The 18,277-nt window shown below is 52.6% G+C and overlaps 2 protein-coding genes across 2 annotated transcripts in view; both read left to right on the forward strand.

Moving 5' to 3' along the window:
* The window catches only part of LOC121468955 (uncharacterized), a 2,238,800-nt gene that overhangs the window by 901,870 nt on the left and 1,318,653 nt on the right, over positions 1 to 18,277 (forward strand). The gene's annotated exons all lie outside the window — the stretch shown is intronic.
* LOC140681299 (serine/threonine-protein kinase pim-1-like) lies at positions 8,228 to 18,149 on the forward strand. Its single transcript, XM_072920860.1, has 6 exons — positions 8,228 to 8,325; positions 16,122 to 16,371; positions 16,613 to 16,663; positions 16,868 to 17,234; positions 17,885 to 18,098; positions 18,143 to 18,149. Exons 1-6 carry the CDS (start codon positions 8,228 to 8,230, stop codon positions 18,147 to 18,149), a joined length of 987 nt encoding a protein of 328 aa, XP_072776961.1.

Genomic DNA, 18,277 nt, shown 5'->3' on the forward strand with positions numbered 1-18,277 from the left:
TGCTGAAGATTCTCCTTCAGGCTGCAGTGGCAGTGAGTGCCCCTGGGCGATTGGAGCCCTCCAAGGCATTCCCTCAGCTCTGCCTTCCACTCAGGAGCAGGGGCAGGGGGACCACATGCCAGTGCTGGCCCCGCACTGGGATGGAAGGAGCCCCTTGTGGGGCAGCCAGGGGAGAAAGGACTCCCTGGAGCTGCCAGCAGCTCTAAACCCAGCCGCAGACAGGGCCGGGGCTTGGCAGCTGCAGCAGGAGCAGCTCAGGCTCCCTGGGGCTGGCAAAGGAGCTGAGAAAGGCTCAGCCCCGGGACACAGCCCTGGGCCCGGCCCCTTCCCTCTCTGCTCTTCTCTGGGGCTGCACAGAGCACACGGAAGAACACACTGGCATTGCACATGGGTGGAAGATGGACAGCTAAATGCTCCTTCCTCCCACTGACAGTGATCCTCCTGTGGGATTGCTGTTGGGCACAGGAGTAGGAATTTGGGGGACAGGATTTCTAGAATCCATCAAACTTCAAAGGATCTTAAAGGAAATCACACATAAATATTCCTCTGGACAATGATTTCTCTGTTAGGAAAGGGTTGCTGATAACCTACCTTCACCAGACTCCAAGATCCTTAAACCGTGGTTTATCACTCTTTCCAAACGCTTCAAGTCACTGTCCCAATCTAGAAAGGAGCACAGGTGGGAAATGTTCCATGGTGTGCTGGGATCCCCCTTCTATGAGGAAGTGAGCACTGCAAGGGGCTCAGGTAATGCTGTGAGCCCGCCCTGCCAAGCAGCAGAGAGGGCAGCTCAAGGCTCAGCAGGGCTCAGGCCCAGAGGCACAGCAATTACCTCCTGTGACTGTGCCTGGCAGCGCCTCCCTTCCTGCAGCAGAGGCTGCCAATGAGCCACTGCTTCCTCTGGGAAACTCAGCCTTCAGCACAGCCTCTCCTTCCATCTCTGGGGAAAGGAAAAGAGACAGCTGGATCATTTGGGCTGTTCACCAGCAGGAAGGTGGCATCTTCAGTAGGCAAAGCTTGTCTCAGTCATGGATGAGATTCAGGATAAAGACCAGGTTACTGGGGCTGCTGCAGGGCCCACCCTCCTCCAAACATCTGCGCCTTCAGATGTGCTCAGTGACTGGGAAATTGCAGGGGATCTCAGGGTGTGCATGGGCCATGGTGCAGGTGGGGCTCCCTGTCAGCTGGTGCCAAATGCCTTCCTGCAGAGGCTGGGGAGAAGCAGCAGCCAGGCCAGGCTGGGAAACAGCCCTGCAGGCCGTGAGAGCAGCAGCGGGGCAGCGAGGCTGCCATGGATCCCTTCCTGCTGTGCTAGGCAGGGTCTGTCCAGATGTGCAGGGAAAGCCCCCGGCTGCTGAGTCCCAGGGGAAGGGGGAGGGGAATGCACCCACCGCGGCGTCTCTCCAGATCACTCAGCATCTTCTCCACGTGTTTGGATGTCTCTAGAGCCTTACTGTTTCCTGTAGGTTTGTTCCTCCCTCTCAGAGGACCTTAAGAGGAGTATTTGCATTTCAGATGGATGGATCCCACAAAACCATGGCTCAGCCTGTGGTGTCATCGGGGACACACTACTCACCCCTGCGATGGGAGACGGACTTGTGTTCAGCAACCAGGAAAGGAGCCTGAAATGTCCTCCCTGCAGACGCACCTGCAACTCAATAGCCACAGAAACTTCTGCCAGCTGGTTCCTGCCAAGTTGTCAGTGATTATTCTTTTAGGAACATTATCAGTATACCTGCACGAGACTTCAGAGGCTGGAAATCTTCATGGAGCCAAACTGCTGGAGAAGCCTTCCTAGCATGCTCATCTAGAAGGGAGCACAGATGAGAACCAGTTCCTTGTGTGCTGGCATCCCCCTCTGTTTGTGGGAACTTGGCACTGCAAGGGGCTCGGGGAAGGCCATGGGAGCCAGATGTGAAAGGACAAGGCCAAAGCTGCACAGGGGCCTGGGGAGCTCTGGGCTGTCTCTTGGCCAGTCTCCACACTTTGGTAGGCCCTGTGCCACATCCCTGGGAGGGCAGCTGGAGCAGCCCATGGGCCACGGGATTTCACTCCCTCCCACAGAGGAAACCCTCCCTAAACCCCAGGGGAAAACCATCCCCAGCGCTTCCCCGGAGAGCAGGGAGCGCTGTCCTGGGAAAGGGGAGCCAGGCTGCCGGCTCACCTGCTCCCCGCGCTTGCAATGGAGCAGCCTGGGCAGCCCTGGCAGGCAGGGCCACGGCCAGGAGGAGCAGGAGGAGGAGGCGCAGAGCAAGGGCCATGGTGCCTTGCCCTGTGCCAGTCCCGCCGCTCTTGCTGCCACCACTGTCCTGACACCGCTGTCCCAATGTCAGCACCACTGCTGCCACCGCCGCTGCTGCCACAGCAGTTGTGCTCAAGGACTGCCTGCTCGGGCGTTGTGGTGCTCTGCAACCACGGAGCTCTGGGACCTCTGTGACCTCAGAGCCTGCTCTGACCTCAGCCTGCTGCCACCCCAGAGCCTGCTGGGACCTCATGGCCTTAGCTGTACCCCAGAGTGTACCCCCTTTCTGGACAAATGGACTGCCCTGAGTGTAAATATTTTGCTTTATCCAAGGGCCATTGCTCAGCAAAACCTTTATTTTGCCTGCTGACATTGCTGGTCAGAGTGGCTCCCTGCAGATGCTCTTGATTGTTGTGGTACGAATTTCATTTATTGTTTCCTTCTTGGGTGCTTCGTTCTGTTGTACCCCCATGTTCTCCCCGAGTTTGTTCACCCCTGGCTTTTACCCTCCCTCAAAGCTGACCCCCATGCCATTCCCCGCCCCTTGTTCCAGCTCTTTCCCTGCCTGTCATAGCAACCCAGCCCCTTGGTCCCCGAACCTTCCCTGGCACTTTCCCATCGGGCCAATCCCAGATTGCAACACCTTTTTGGGATGTCCCAATTCCTCAAGGCCCCATTGGCCCGTGTGACCCATCCTCTCCACCCTCCTACCCCAATGGGCTCCAGACACTGGATGTGATCCCCTGACTCCTCCCCTGAGGATTCCCTCTTGGTGAGCTGTTTGTATCCACCTCCTGACTTGTATCTTGCACAGGAGTGCCGTGGGCTCTCTGTTTCTGCTCTCTTCACCTGAAATAAACTCTTTCTTGTGGAACCTCAAGACGGAGAGCTGCCTCCTCTCTCCTCTGCCCGGTCCCTATTGTGGCTTGTGTCTGGCACCTTAGAGCAAGTGGCTCTAAAGGTTCTGCCTCTGGTAAATGCCCATAGCGAGGCAGTTCCCCACTCCTGGTGTGACACCGGAGTTCTGAGAGGTAGACTGAGTTCTGGTAGTGACTTCACCAACCTACGGAACGTCCCTTCTTCAGTGCCTGCTCTGGTGCCCTGCCATCTCACACACCAGAGCGTGATTCACATACTGCAGCCCAGAGTTCGGTTTTTGCAACATTGAAATGGGTGTGGTCAGCAGGATTGCTGGGGATAAATCGCTGCAGAACTAAACCAAATGTGTGCACCATCCTAGGCTGGATTTAAATAGGCACAGGAATTTTGGAAAGATGAGGACAAGATAGCAGACAACAATGTAAAAGTCAGATTAAAATAACAGGAGGAAAAGCGAAAGGAGTGATTTGTGCACATTTGGGGGTTTATTTTTCTTGGGTGCAAAGCAAAATTAGAAGGTCCTAAGTGCTCAAAATATTGGAAATGTGAAATGTCCTCAATAGCAGAGTGTCAGACCTCTGGATCCTTAAAACAATTTTATTGTGCTGGAACAGTGGCAGTTTGAGCTGGTGCCTCTGGGGGATCCTGAACAAAGAACCTCTTGGCTTTTATACCCTCCCAACTGAAGTGTGACAGTCTGGGGCCTTCCTGCTGTGTCCGAGTGGCCGGTCACTGGTTGGCACGACAGGTCCCCCGGTCCTCTGCTGAGCCATCCCTCTCCTACCGTCAAGTTCAGTCCGTCACATTTGGCTTTTCTCTCTGATCCACCACCAGGACCACAAGAGCTCATCATCCTGAGGATGTAAAAATGCCTGTTCTTGCTGGAACATTGCTGTTGCGTGACACCCTGCAGGCAGAGCGGGCAGCTGTAGGGATGTTGACTTGTTTCCCTGGTGCCAGCCGTGCAGCATGCATCAGAGCTCCTGGGTGTTGCTGCTCGCTGGGACACGGCCCGGCACCACGGGGAGTTACAAAGCGTCTTCAAGGAATCCCCACAGATTATACCACGTGATTTAGCTTGGGATTTTAAGCTTGAAGAGAGCCTAAACAAGTCTGTAAAAAGCCTAAAAAGGTCTCCAATGAATTCTCTCCCTGGCAAGTTCAGTTCCACCCCCGAATGGCCCTCAGCATTCTCAAGGCAGCGGCAGGAGCCGGGTGCTGACCCAGAGCCCCGTTGGGCAGGGAGAGCGCGGCACAGAGCGAGCCCTTGGTGCCCGGGATGGCCACAGGCCCAGGAGAGCCGGGGGGGCAGCGCCAGAGCCCTGCTCAGGGCCCCCCTGGCTCCTCTGGCATCGGTTCCATCCCCACGGGCGCTGAGCGGTGCCGGTCCCGCCGCTCTGCCTGCGGGGCTGTCTGTGCCAGGCCCTGATGGAGGCAAGGCCAGTGCCCTCCATGCCTCAGAGGGAACCTAAAATATCCCTGTGTGTGTGACAAGGGACCCTAGCCCCTCATGCACCTTATGGGGTCTCCAAGTCCCTGCGTGACTTATGGGGAAATGTCTTGGTAAAAAATATCCACAGCCCTCCCTGCCAGCCCTATGCCCTTCCTTTCCCTCAGTTTATTGCTGACCATGACATTGCATAGAATGGGAGATCCCTTGGGTCAGTCCAGCCCAGCTGTCCCCTCCCTGTGCCCTCAGGAACACTTGCCCATCCCCACCCATTGCCTGGGGGAATTCCAGACATGCCCTGGGCATGGCAGGGGCAGGGCAGGGCTGGATATGGCAGGGCAGGGCCCGGGGGGCAGCGAGATGGGAGTGTGCAGCCTGCAGGGACACAGCAGCAGCTGTGGGACAGCACAGGACAAGCTGTGCTGGACATGGCCAAGGGCCCTGGCAAGGCTGGCAGTGGCCAGGAGAAGCCAAGCCTTGGTGCCCTGGGGCACAGCAGCGTCTTGCCACCAAGGGCTGTGAGGAGGAGACACCTTGTCCTGAGGCACTGGGGCCTCCTGGCACAGCCCCAGCCAGGCTGGGCACTGTCATCCCTTGTCCTGCCCTCAGCATCCCTCCCTATGCCAGTGCTCCCGGCAGAGCCCTGAGCAGGCGGGGAGGGACAGGATCTGCCTTCCCTGGGGCTGGGGCTCAGGCCTTGGCCTTTCTGCTGCCTCCAGCCAGCCCAGGCTCTGCTCAGCAGCTGAGCTGCCTACACAGAGCCTCTGCCTCCCTGCACTCCTGGCCTCAGGGAGCTGCTGGGAAGAGGCCCTGGGGAGCCTTGGTCAGGAATGGCCCTGGGCCCTCCTTCATGCTCCCAGGGACTGCAGGTTCTTCAAAGGACTTCGGCTTTTGCCTTGGAGTCCTGAGAGGTTTGTGCAACCATGGCCTGCAATTATCTGCTGGAATTAGTCTCTGTTGTCAGGAATAACACTCAGTGGGGCTCATTAATGCTTCAAGGTACTGCAGTTCTTTTAAGGTACTTGGTGTTTCCCTTTTGATACAGACTCTGTGGGAGGTTTGTGCAATCATGGCCCCAATTATCTGCTTTAATGAGTCCCTTGAGAGCTTTGTATTGACACTCAGTGGGGCTCATTAATGCTTTGAGTTACTTAACTTTTCTAAGGTACATTAGAATTTCCTTTCCAAAGTGAGCGGGTTTTGTGCCATTTTGAGTCTCTGAGAGGTTTTTGTGCCATCCTGGCCTCCACTTCTCCCCTCCAAGGAGTCCATGAGGAGCCTGCATTGGGCTGGACCTCAGTAGGACCCATTTATGTTTTTAGACATTTTGGGGTTTTCTTCTGACTTGGACTCCTGGAATGGTTTGTGCTATCTCCTCGCAGGCCCTGAGGTTCCAGGGCTCAGCTCCAAATGCACCATGGGGCTCATTGGGATCAAGCAAGTCCTGACAAACCACGGCTCTGCCTTGATTTCCTTCCTGTCTGGGGCAGTTCATGAGGAAGTTTGTGTAGTCGTCTTGGTTCACCAATTTGAGGTTTCTCCGTCAATGCATTAATTAGTATGTGGGTTATGTGTTGGCTAATTACCAGTGCACTCACTAGCATACACTTACTCATTTCTTGCTGTGAGATAGGATTAGGAGAACGGCAAAGTAGGCTCAAAACTTTAAAAGGTTTTGAAGAAAAGTTTATTAACAGTAACTAAAAGAAAGAGTAATGAGGATCAGAACTGTCAGAACACTTTTCCTCTCCATACAGCCTGACAATGTAAAGAAGCAACATCTAAAATTTTCAGTCAGTTTACCACCTCTAGAATAGTCTTTCTTCACTTCACTTAGGGAGAAAAGTTCCTCATGTTAATGTTATGGAGACTTCTCCTCAAGAAAACAGTTCTCTCATGGCTTTTCATTTCCACGAATAGCAGCTGCCTGGAAAAATCTGCAATTGTACAGTCTCTCCCATTTTTTCACAGCCTTTCCCACAGCTGTGTTTATGGGCCATGTCAGCTTATGGGGTATTAAAGATGAGCTGTTTAAGAGCAAAGGTTCTCTTCATCTCTTTCTGAAATAATTTTCATCTCTGGGAACTGAGGTCTTCTCTCCCTGAGGGTACAGGGTCTTACCACTCTGTTCTTTTTCTCTGTTCAAACTTCTCATGGGATCACAGCTACTTCAACATTTCCTTACTTTAGCATGGAGGCCTTTGCTGAAACAAGTTGTTACAGGTAAAAATGATCAAGCCAAATTTCATAATTAATAAAAATAGATGTTTAACTCACAACTGAGATTAGGTCTGAGATAAAAAAACAGTGCCGAGTCCGGGATCAGCACTGGGTGAAACACAGGTCCGACTTTTAAAGCATAAGGTCTCCTATGTTCACGCCGACCATCCTGTTAGATTGCTTTTTATACAGTTTACTCTGCCCGGGGCAGAGTTCCATTTTCTTCCTTTCAGAATTTCACATATTTATGTGGAGTCTTTTTCTCTGCCGTGAACTGAACAAAACCGTGTCCGGGGAGTGATGTACATCCATGATTGAGTTCCCTGGAATCCGCATTGAGATGTATCACTTGATGACTCTGGCTATCTGAATCTTAGATATTTATCACATATTCATCATCCAGGTGTTCCCTGGATCACCTTGAGGAATGACCCATCTCTGGGCTGGCTACCTGTGGGGAATTGTAATTTCTCCTGTAACCCCCCGCCTCCCCCCCACCCCCCACCTTTCCCATCCCCGTCCCTGTTCCCGGGGTCTCCTGCTTTCCTGGGGTGTTTTCCCCGCCTCTGTCCTATCCTTATTGGCACCGCCTCCGTTTCCCCTCCCCTGGGGGAAGTAATAGAATCAGAACCCCTGAATGCCACATAGTCAGCACAAACTTGTGAACTGTATGCAGTATTTAAGAGCTTTACAGAAATTAAAGGGGAAAAGGGGAACGATCTTCACAGATTCAAAATATGCATTTGCAGTGGTACACACTTTTGGAAAAATTTGGGAAGAAAGAGGGCTACTTAACACTCGGGGGCGAGGGCTAGTGCATGAAAAAATAATCAGACAAATTTTAAAGGCCATTAGAGGGCCAGAAGCAATTGCCATAGTCCACGTGAAAGGGCACCAAACAAGAAATGCAGTTTAGGGCCCAAGGAAATAACTTAGCAGACAAAGAAGCCAAAAGCGCGGCTTTACTGGAGGTAAGTACCCCAGGAATTGAAGAAGGGAAGGTCTGGAAATATCCCCCACATCCTTCCCCAAAAGAAACTGAGGGGGACGAAAAAATAGGAGGCCAGCTAGAAGGAGGTAAGTGGAAATTGCCCAATGGGAGGGAGCTATTGTCTAAAGATTATACCAGAAAAATCCTAAGGAGACTACATCAACAGACACACTGGAGAGCTCAGGCCCTGACAGAGCAATTCCCGAGATTCTTTGAGTGTAAGGGGATTTATGAATCAGTGAAACAAGAGGTGCAAGGGTGTATGATTTGCCAAAAAGTTATTCAGGCAAGTCGAGAGAATGAATTAAACACTAAAAGCTCAATTGGTTAAATTGATTTTGGAAACAAAATGTCCTAGTTAAAATGCCTCCCCTTAGTCCTGTTACATATTCGGACCCTGTCTCATTCTGAGACTGGGCTGTCACCCTTTAAAATGCTGTATGGGATGCCCTACGAACACGGCATGCTGGTGGGGCACCCGAGGATAGAAGATGGACAGATCCAGCCGTACCACATGTTCATGAACAAGAATCTGCAGGAATTGTGAAAGCAGAGAATAATAACACAAATACCCCCTTTGGTTTCTCCATACATAAAGTGCAACCCAGGGACAAGGTGCTCATCCAAACTTGGAGAGAGGCTCCTTTGTCACCTCATTAGGAAGGCTCTTGTTTTGTTTGGTTTGGTTTTGTCCTCTTAACTACAGATACAGCAATACAAACCCAAAGGGTTTGTGTGATAAATGCCAGGAGGAAGAACAGTGCCTGACTAGCCGTGTTTTAGGGCTCACCACTAGTCTGGGTATAATTGAAGTAGATTCCTTGGTGTGGTTTCGCCTATTCCAAAATGGGGTGAGGGGAAAATTGAGGTCAAAAGCTCAGATCATTACTGTTGAGTGCCGGAGATTAAACAAAGTACCCTCCAGCATAGACTCAGTTAAACTATCAAGGTGGGGCATCTTTAAACGGAGGGATGCAGCTCGGGCCAGGCACGACACCACAGAGGACTCCTGCTGCCGAGAAGATGGTTTACCCTGCCGCTGGTTGCAACCCAGTTGGGCGAAGGCAGAGGCAGAGGAGTTTTCATAGTGGGGGTCCTGATGATCCTGAGCCTAGCAATGGGCTCAAAATTAGTACACATTCAGGTTGCTTACCCAGCACGGATGTACGAGGCCCCGGCGGCGAGGACGTACTGAAACAAAAGATTTTCCAGAGATCACTTAAACTAACAAAATGAATGTATCAGAAATGAATGTATCAAAAATAGATGTATAAAAAGAATGTATCAAAAATGAGTGTATCAGAAATGAATGTATTATGTTTGTAGAATTGTGTGTTGAATTTTAAAAAACCCCTGCACAGAAGGGCATAGGAAAGAAAAACAAAGATCTCTAAAGCTGCTTGCAAAGGACAAATACCAGAATGGACAAAGAATGCTAAGACCCCAGACGAGGAAGCCCTATGTCGCCAGCATGTCAAAAATGATGAACTTATCCAGATAAGAGAGCAAAGGACCAAAAGCGCAAGCGCAGAGGAGGAGAGTTCAAAAGTTCAATGCTGAGGAAGACTAGGATATAAATAAAAAGACCACCAGGGACCCCCATAAGAAACCCTCACAAAGAACTACGCGTGCCCAGAAGGGTGTGGACCTATTTAGCATGGGAAGCGAAGACAGGCGGGGCCAGGGGTTGAATATGCATAGAAAAATTGTGTAATGTATTGCATATGTAACACCTTTGTGAATAAAGTCAGGGAGCAAACTTCAGCTCGGGGCACAAGGCTTCAGAGAGTGATCTCCCTTGTGCCGGGCGCTCCCATACATACCCACTTCATAACTACCTCGAGTTGTGGAGTCTATTTATTTAGTCCGGATATCGCTTCAGTACCATGCGTACAGAATGCCCAGAGGGGACAAGGGGAATCGGGGGCTCCAACATTCCCGACCCCCAGGAACTGCAGCCAAGACAAGATAAGAGGATATAATCCCATAAATGGCACTCAATGGGGGAAGTGTAAGAAAATAAAGTGTGATCTAAAAAGGGCGACCCCTAAGAAGAGGCAGTCAGAGCACAAAACATGCAAGAGGAATGCTGAACGAATACCTGTCCCTATCTGTGATAAGTGTAATCGTACATTATGGGTTGGGGGGAAAATGGAGTCAGCATTTGTAGCTTATTTTCAGGCTAAACCTCTGTGTTATGATAAGAATCAACTGGGAATGTGTGTGATGGGTAGAAAGACATATTGGGTTGGAGGGAATTCAAAATATAAGAAAAAATTTTCCCTCGAAAATGAACCGGTTATCCTTGACCTTTTAGAGGATCAGGATGACAGGATCTGTCTGCAATATGATAGAACATTCTGCTTCTCAAGAAATAAAGAGGGGGTGGACCCGGAGAATAAAATAAAGCAGGTGGCACAAGAACTAAAGAGATCATCAGAGGCTTGGCAACTGAAATCAAAAGGGTAGACACGTTCCAGTGCAAAAGTGGAACTCCATCCTCCAAGCATCCTGGTGGGACCATTTGTTTGATAGTACTCGGGGGCGGGGGGAAAGGTTGTACTTTTTGCATTGTGCTCAATAGCCGGAATCTTCTTCCTGCCCTGCATGGTACCCTGCTTTTCAGGTTAATACACTCAGTGGTACAAGGGATGCAGGTAGCAGCCATGCCCACGGATCCAGAGTGTGCAACTGGAAAAATAAATCAGGTATCTAAAATAATGAGACTAGGTGAAGAAAACCCACACACCAGAGCAGCAGAGGCCTTGGCCAAGTTCGAGTGGCACGTAAAAGAAGAAGGGAATACTTACAGGTTTTACCAAGAAATTTCAAAAGAACAATGGGGTGATGGAAACTAAGAGGGAACTGAGGGTTCTTTCTTTTTAGGTAAGATTAAAAGTAATTGCACCAAACTAAGGGAAGAAAGCATTAAATATAGAGTTTTTAGGCATGAATTAATGGGTTAATGTAGAAGGGGAGGGATTGTTATATGTAATAAAGATAAATCACGCCGGTAGAATGATATGTATGTAATATTTTATATTATTAGGAAAATGTACAAGTCAGCACTGGGGGGGGGGTTGTCTCACATATGTGGAAAATGGCCCCTGATAAAACCTCAAGATGGGGAATGGGTGAGCAACCAGGCAAAACAAGGCGGTAGTGTTAGGAAGGGTAAAAGTAGGACACACAGGGCTCAGAAAGCAATGCAAAGTCCAATGCAAGCCTTGCGCTTCCTTGCTTGCCCATGAACAGGAAGGAGGAGAAGGCAGAGCAAGGACAAGAAACAAAGGGATAGGAAGTTCAAGGTTGTGATGCGTGAGGAAGGCAATGCAAGGCAGTGGAGTTGAAGGAAGGGCAAGGGAACGACAAAAGGGGGTTGCTAAGACAAGGCAGGGAGAGTAGAAAAGGCAAAGCAAAGCAAGGCTAGGGAAGAAAGGGGTAGGGAGATGAAGGTGAAGGATGGGTAAGCAAGGCAATGAAAGGGAATGGAGGGGCAAGAAGGGCAAGGAAAAGATACACAGAGGTCAGTGAAGCAGTGCCGGGTTAGAGTAGGTAAGGTTGGCAGGACTCAGAAGGGGAAAGCTAGAAAATGGAAGGGCAGGGAAGATATATTTAGCTATGTCAAGGTGGGGATAGGCATGCAAGGTATTTCTGTTGCCTTGCCTTGCCCATTTTACACCGTCCTTGCTTTATTTTGCCATTCACATCCTTCTTGTCCCTTGCCTTGCCTTCTCCAGCTATGTATTGCCTTACTGATCTCTCATGTCTTTCCCTTGTCTTTCCTATGACTCCATTGCCTTGCATTGCCTTGCTCACCCATCCCCTGCCTTGACTTTTCTTCTGCTATTTTCCCTGGCCTTGCCTTCTGTTGCCTCCTTCTCCTGAGTCTCACTTCCTTGCCTACTCCTGCTTTGCCTTGTCTTGCCTTTTTTACCCTACCCCAAATATTTTTGCCATGCCTGACCATCCCTACTCTTGCTTTACTGAAGCCTCTGTGTCCTTCCATTGCCCATCTCACGATTCCCTTATCTTGCATTTCCCTGCTTACTCATACCCTACCTTGATTTTCCCCCTCCTTTTTCCCGTCATTGCATTACTCCTCCTTATTCTCTTTCCCTTGCCTACCTGTCACTTGCCTTGCCTTATAGGCCCAGCCCTTTTCTTGCATGGCACTGCTACCCCTCCCTTGCCTTGCATTACCTTGCAGACCCTTTGCCTCCCCGTCGTCATCTGCTTACTTCTTTCTTCTCCATTGCCTTGCCAGTCCCACCCCTCCTCTAACTTGGCTTGCCTTTCCTATTCCAACCCTGAATTGCTGTGTCAACCTCTCTCTGTGTTCCCTTGCACTTCCTACCACTCCATTGTTGCAGTCTTCTCTTGCTCTGATCCTTGGTTCGGCTTGGCTGGGGGAACCGGCAAAACAAATGAAGAATGCGTACCATGGTCTTGCCTGAAACATAAAGATTTTAACAGCAAAATAACAAATGTGGAAAACTGCATAGTCTGGAGGCAAGATGCAAAGACCCAGGGGCATGGTGATCGGAACAAGGCAGACGGGTCTTCTGAGGGCAAGGGTCCAATCACAAACTTGGAACATGAACTTACACACAACAGGTTCCAAACCACCAGAGAACTAGAACCAGAAACCTGACCAAAGGTCGGATAGTTCTATTAACATATTGACTCCCATGGCCCCACTCGTCTCGCCATGACCTGACTAAGTGTCCTGTTCCCCATGGTCTCATACTGAGGCAAACCACCACTCATTCCAGCCAGACGTGTTTCCACATCTTCTCCTCTCTTTAGAAAAATTTTCTGTAAAGATTTATGAACAGCTCTTGACAGACAACTTACAAAATAGGGTAACAATAGAAACACAACAACAACAGCTCCAAAAATCAGTAAACCCGTCTGACCAAAGATAAAGCCCAACCAGATAAGTTCCATTTTTTGAATAGTCATTTGAGCCAGTCTTCATCATCTTCTACTTGCAGTTTCTTGACTCCCTCTCTGAGAATTTGGATGCTTTTGTGTATGGATTCACTTGCTGTGATCTGAAAGATTCATGCAGCACATGCCAGGAAATTTCCCTGTTCCGGTGCAGCCCAAGTCCAGCAATTTGCTGGCACACAAATCCAAAACCAGGCATAGACATGGTGCCTACACCAACCCAATCTTGTATTTGCTGACACCGCTAGTGCCCAGATCCAGAATTTTTCAGATGCTCGCAGAGCATAATTCCAGGAATATGCTGGCACAGAAAGTTAAAATTAGGCAATTTCCCAATGCCGGCACTTTCCCTGCCCAGATCTGGCGTGCGCTGGCACTGCCAGTGCCCAGATGTGGCAATTTCCCAGTGTCAGCACAACCCCAATGCAGCAATTTTCTGGCAAAGAAAGCCAAAACCTGGTAGCTTCCCGGTGCTGGCATTAGTACTGCCCAAATCTGGTGTGTTGGGGTTGGTTTAAAAGAAGAAGGAGACCTTGGCTTAAAGCCTTGGGAAAACCCTCTCTAGTTAGGGTGAGCAGGAGCTCCCACCCATACTCCTCTTGTTCAGTTATGCAGATAGTTACTAGAAAGTTCTGACTTCTCTTTGCCACCATTGCTTACTTCTTACTGCAAGAATTGTCATATTCTGAATCGTTCCTTCCTCTTGGATCCTGCCCTCAGATCCCGCCTTTACCCCTCCCCATATATAAATGCATCAATAGCCCTGCTAGACACTGGACCCAGGCTTTCTTCTCGTTTGCTCTCTGTACTCTGCACGCCGTCCTGTTTGTTGTGTTCGCCTTCATTGAAGTTCTGTTTCCAGACAACCAGATCAAAGCAGTCTTTCTTCGTAAAGTCACCAGAGCCAGTTCTCGGGGAAACCACTGGTCATCCGTCTGGGCGAGGACCAGAAGGTTCCACTGGTGTTTGCTGGCACCACCAGTGCCCAGATCTGGATATTTCCCTCTTCCGTCGCTGCTCATGACCAGCAATTTGCTGGCAAAGAAAGCTAAAACCTGGCAAGTTCCCGTTGCTGGCACCACCCAGTCTGGGGTTTGCTGGCAGCAGGACCCCAGGAAGGAAGGAAGGAAAAGAGGAAGGGGTCCAGATCCAGTCCTTCCTGGCACCTGGAACCTGAAATGTGGTCTTTGCTGGCACTGCCAGTGCCCAGATCTGGAAATTTCCCTCTTCAGGCACAGCCCAAGTGCAGCAATTTGCGGGCACAGAAATCCAAAACCTGGCAACTTCCTGGCACTAGGTCTAGCCCTGCCCACATCTTGTTTGCTGCGCCAGTACCCAGGTTTGGAAATTTCCTGGTGCCAGCAGTGCCCAGATCTGGCAGATTTCTGTTGCTGCCAACAACACGGCCCAGATCTGGTGTTTGCTGGCACCGCCAGGGCCCAGATCTGAAAACTTCTTGGTGCCAGCACATCCCAAACCCAGTGATTTGCTGGCACAGAAAGCCAAAATTTGGAAGATTCTGGGTTCTGGCTCCAGCACCATCCAGATCTGCTGTTTGCTGGGACCTCCAGTACCCAGATTAGGAAATTTTTTGGTGCCAGAACAACCAAAGTCCAGTCATTTGCTGGCACAGAAACCCAAAAGCCAGAAATTTCCAATCCTGACACCAGCCAGGTGTGGTGTTTGCTGGGACCACCAGTGCCCAGATTTGGAAACTTCTTGGTGTCTTCACAGCCCAGGTGTAGCAATTTGGTTTTCAGCTACCTGAGGAAGAGAAGACTCTGCTCAGACTGTGGCTTTCCTTTTTCTTGGAACTGTTTAACCCAGCTCTGGACAGAAAACCCAGAAAAACACCGGCAGCTCACACCTGTAGCCCACCGAGGTCTGGGACCCTGCATTCCAGGGCCAGAGGGACTGAGAAGAGACTGAGTGAGCCAACTACAACCCACAAACAGGACTTTCTGAATTGCCATCTCTTCAGAACTGAGAGGGGTTTTATTTCATATTATTCATGCTTGTGAATACTTTATTTGATAAATAAACTGGTTTTTTTTTTCATTTTTCTCCAGGGAAGTCTTCTCCTGAAATAGTAGGGGGAGGGGCTGCTTGAACTTCATTTGTAGACGGACTCCTTTTGGAGGTTTCCTCACAACATTTGCCCTAAACCAGGACAAACAGTCACAATTGTGCCACTTCACCAGTGGCACAACTCCCCAGACCCCCAGGAAAAGAAAGGACATGTAAAGTTCTCCAAACATTTGGCCTGCTTTGCTGCAAAAGTCGTGCTGCACACACAGTGCAGTGTAGAAAGCCAAGAGAAGCTGCAGTAGGTGGCAAATCTTGGGACAGAAGCTCGACCTTGTTCTCCATGAGAGGTTCTTGACAAGAGCAGACAGGAGAAGATTCCAGGAAAAGTGAAACAGCTTTCCAGAAGTGAAATGAAGATGAAAGAAACTATCTAAAATGTTTTCCTCTCTATTTCTATGCTCCCCTGTTCCATGTTGCACGACTTCTCCATGATGTGAATGCCAAATGAATCTCACCTCTAAGATGGGTCACTTAGCAAGTTATGAACACTCTAAAACACCATGAGCTACACACAGTTTTCCTTCCCCTGTTTTTACTGGAAAGCAACGCTGGAGACATAAGTGCAGTGCTTGGGTCACGTATGAATCCTACACCCAGGGAATGTGCCCCAATAGTGTTTGAACCTCAGCAAGGACAATGCACAGCAGCGACACAGCGGAGGGGATTTCTCTGCCAGTGTGCAGGAGTCAGGACTCTGGATCTGGGCTCAACACTGCAAAGTTCCCGTGTTTGGACAGAGGAAGGGGCTGTCCCCGGGGCGCGTGGGGCTCGGCCGTGGGGCGAGCGGGGAACGGACACGCGGACAAACGGCCTCGGTGCTTCAGTTGCAGAGGCAGCAGCGGCGGCGGCGGCAGCAGTGGCGGCAGCAGCGGCAGCAAAAGCAGTTTTTCTCTTCTTTCTCTTTCTCTTCTTTCTCTCCCGCTGTGGGACACCTTCCTCTCGGTGTCCCTCACCCGCTGTCCCTCCCCTCTCCCCGCCTCCTTCTCCCCCATGCCGGGCCGGGCCATGCCCCCGGCCCGCCCCCGGCCCCGGGCGGGGCTGCCCCATCCCCGCCCCCGCCCGCCCCGCCGCGGTCTCGCCTCCGCCCGGCTCTGGGCGTGCTGGCGGTGGCGCTGCCGGGCGGGCATCAGTGCCTGGGGCTGGGGCATCGCCGTCCTTTGGCTCCGCCTGGCCCGAGCCCGGCCCCAGCCCCGGCCCCGGCCCCGGCTCCTCCCGTGCCCCGCGGAGGACACACGCGGCACGGCCGCGCCCGCCACCTCCGCCGCGGCTGCCCCGGCCCGAGCTCCGCTGCTGCTCAGCAGCGCGGCCGCCGGCCCCGAGCCTCCCGTGTCCCGTTCCCGAGACCGAAGGCCTGGGGATGGCCGGCCCGGGGCGGTTGAGGGGCGCTCGGGGGCCGCTCCTGGCCCCGGGCCGAGCGCTGACAGCCGCGTCCCGCCCGCAGGGAAGGCGCAGGAGGCGCTGCAGCAGCGCTACCGAGTGGGTTCGCTGCTGGGGCGCGGCGGCTTCGGCAGCGTCTTCGCAGCCACGCGGCTCTCGGACGGTGCCCCGGTGAGCGGCGGGGCCGGCGGCGGGCGCAGGAGGAGGAGGAGGAGGAGGGGGATGGAGGAGGAGGAGGAGGAGGCGGAGGAGGAGGAAGAGAAGGAGGAGGAGGAGGAGGAGGCGGATGGAGGAGGAGGAGGAGGGAGGAGGAGGAAGAGAAGGAGGAGGCGGAAGGAGGAGAAGGAAGCAGGAGGATGGGGCTCGGCAGGGCGGGCGGCGAGCTGAACCCGGTGGTGCCTTTGGTTTGCAGGTGGCCATCAAAAGGGTGCCACGGAACCGCGTCCGGCACTGGGACGAGCTGGTGAGTGAGCGGGGCCAGCGGGAACAGCCGGGCCGTGCCGGGCGGGGATGAGGCGAGGCCCGGCATGGGGGAAGCCACCAGGATCCCTCGATGGGGAGCGGGCGTGGGGCCAGCGCAGGGCGCAGAGCATCCCGGGCTGGCTGAGGGGTTCCCCAGCCCTGGCAGGACATCAGTCCCACTGGTGGCACCGTGCTCCTCCCGCAGCCCGACGGCACCAGCGCACCCCTGGAGATTGTGCTGCTGGACAAGGTGTCCACTGGCTTCCCTGGTGTGGTCCAGCTGCTGGAGTGGCTTGAGCTCCCCAACAACATCGTGATGGTGCTGGAGCGGCCGGAGCGGTCTCAGGACCTCCTGCATTTCATTCGGGCACGGAGGTTCCTGTCTGAAGAGGTGGCACGGCTGCTGTTCCGCCAGGTGCTGGAGGCCGTGCGGCACTGCACCAGCCGAGGGGTCCTGCACCGCGACATCAAACCAGAGAACATCCTGGTTGACCTGGCCACTGGCCAGGCAAAATTGATCGACTTTGGCTGCGGCACCTACCTGCAAGACACAGCCTACACTCACTTTGCAGGTGAGCCCGGGCAGGGGTGTGCTCCCGGTCCCGCCACCTCATGGCCCAACATCTCACAGGCCAAGCTGGGTGTGGCAGTGAGGATTCTCCCTTTTGCTGTCAGTCAGGGTACTGAGCCTTCCCCTGAGTTGCTTTTGAGCGGGGCTGGGTGGGGAGGCATCTTCCAGCCCCACTGGCAGCCTTTGCCCACCACTCTGCCTGGGGCTGGGGTTGGAGCAGCAGCAGCCAGCCCGACAAAAGCACCCGTGGGTGGGGGTAGCATAGGAGGGAGCCAGAACTAGTGCACCAGCCAGTTTGGAGTGCAGGCGAGAGGAAGGGCTTGGGCTGCTCCACTCACCTTGTTTGCCTTGGCTTCATAATATTTTTAGGGCACTGCAGGCAGGGAGGATAAGGAGATGATTTTTCCCCCAGCCCTGAGTGGGTTTTTGCCTTGCATGTCACGGTCAGGCCTTGCCGGGGCTTCTGCTGCCCTCTTCCAACACCAGTGGCTTCTTGTCCAGCCCTGAGTTTGTACACATGTCCCAGGTGCTGGCGAGAGTGCAGCAGTCGCCCCATGTGCCACTGGGGCGGCCCCTGCACGCCCAGGGATGCTGGGGCCAGGCTCTGGAAGCAGCAGCATCCCCCTGATGAACTCCATCTGTATTCCATAGGAACACTGTCATACAGCCCCCCAGAATGGACCCACTTGGGCTGGTACCATGGCGAGGCAGCAACGATCTGGTCCCTGGGCATCCTGCTGCACCAGATGGTCTGTGGGCAGCACCCTTTCAGGAGGGGCCGGAAGATCAGCTGGGACCATCAGCTCTCGCTGCCACAGCGGCTCTCTCCAGGTGGATCCTCATCTCTGGCCACGGGGGAATACCAGTGCTGGGAGACAGCAGCAGCTCGTGAGCATCTCGCTCTGGCAGCCGCTGAGGAGGTGCCACATGTCCTGCTCTCCTGCTCTCCTCCACAACAGGGAATTGATGGGAAAGTTTAGGCACAGCTCTGAGCACAAAAGCAGCATGGCCCGGACATGGGAAGAGTGGGGCAAAGCAGACAGG

This window comes from Taeniopygia guttata, chromosome 34 (genome assembly GCF_048771995.1).
Source record: "Taeniopygia guttata chromosome 34, bTaeGut7.mat, whole genome shotgun sequence".
Taxonomy (NCBI): Eukaryota; Metazoa; Chordata; class Aves; order Passeriformes; family Estrildidae; genus Taeniopygia; species Taeniopygia guttata.

Excerpts from the sequence above, each read along its gene's own strand:
- LOC140681299 (XM_072920860.1), top strand. The coding sequence starts at position 8,228 with ATGCCCTACGAACACGGCATGCTGGTGGGGCACCCGAGGATAGAAGAT. Across the intron at positions 8,326-16,121 it reads AACAAGAATCTGCAGGAATT|CAGCGCGGCCGCCGGCCCCG; the intron begins GTGAAAGCAGAG and ends GCTGCTGCTCAG. Across the intron at positions 17,235-17,884 it reads AGCCTACACTCACTTTGCAG|GAACACTGTCATACAGCCCC; the intron begins GTGAGCCCGGGC and ends TGTATTCCATAG.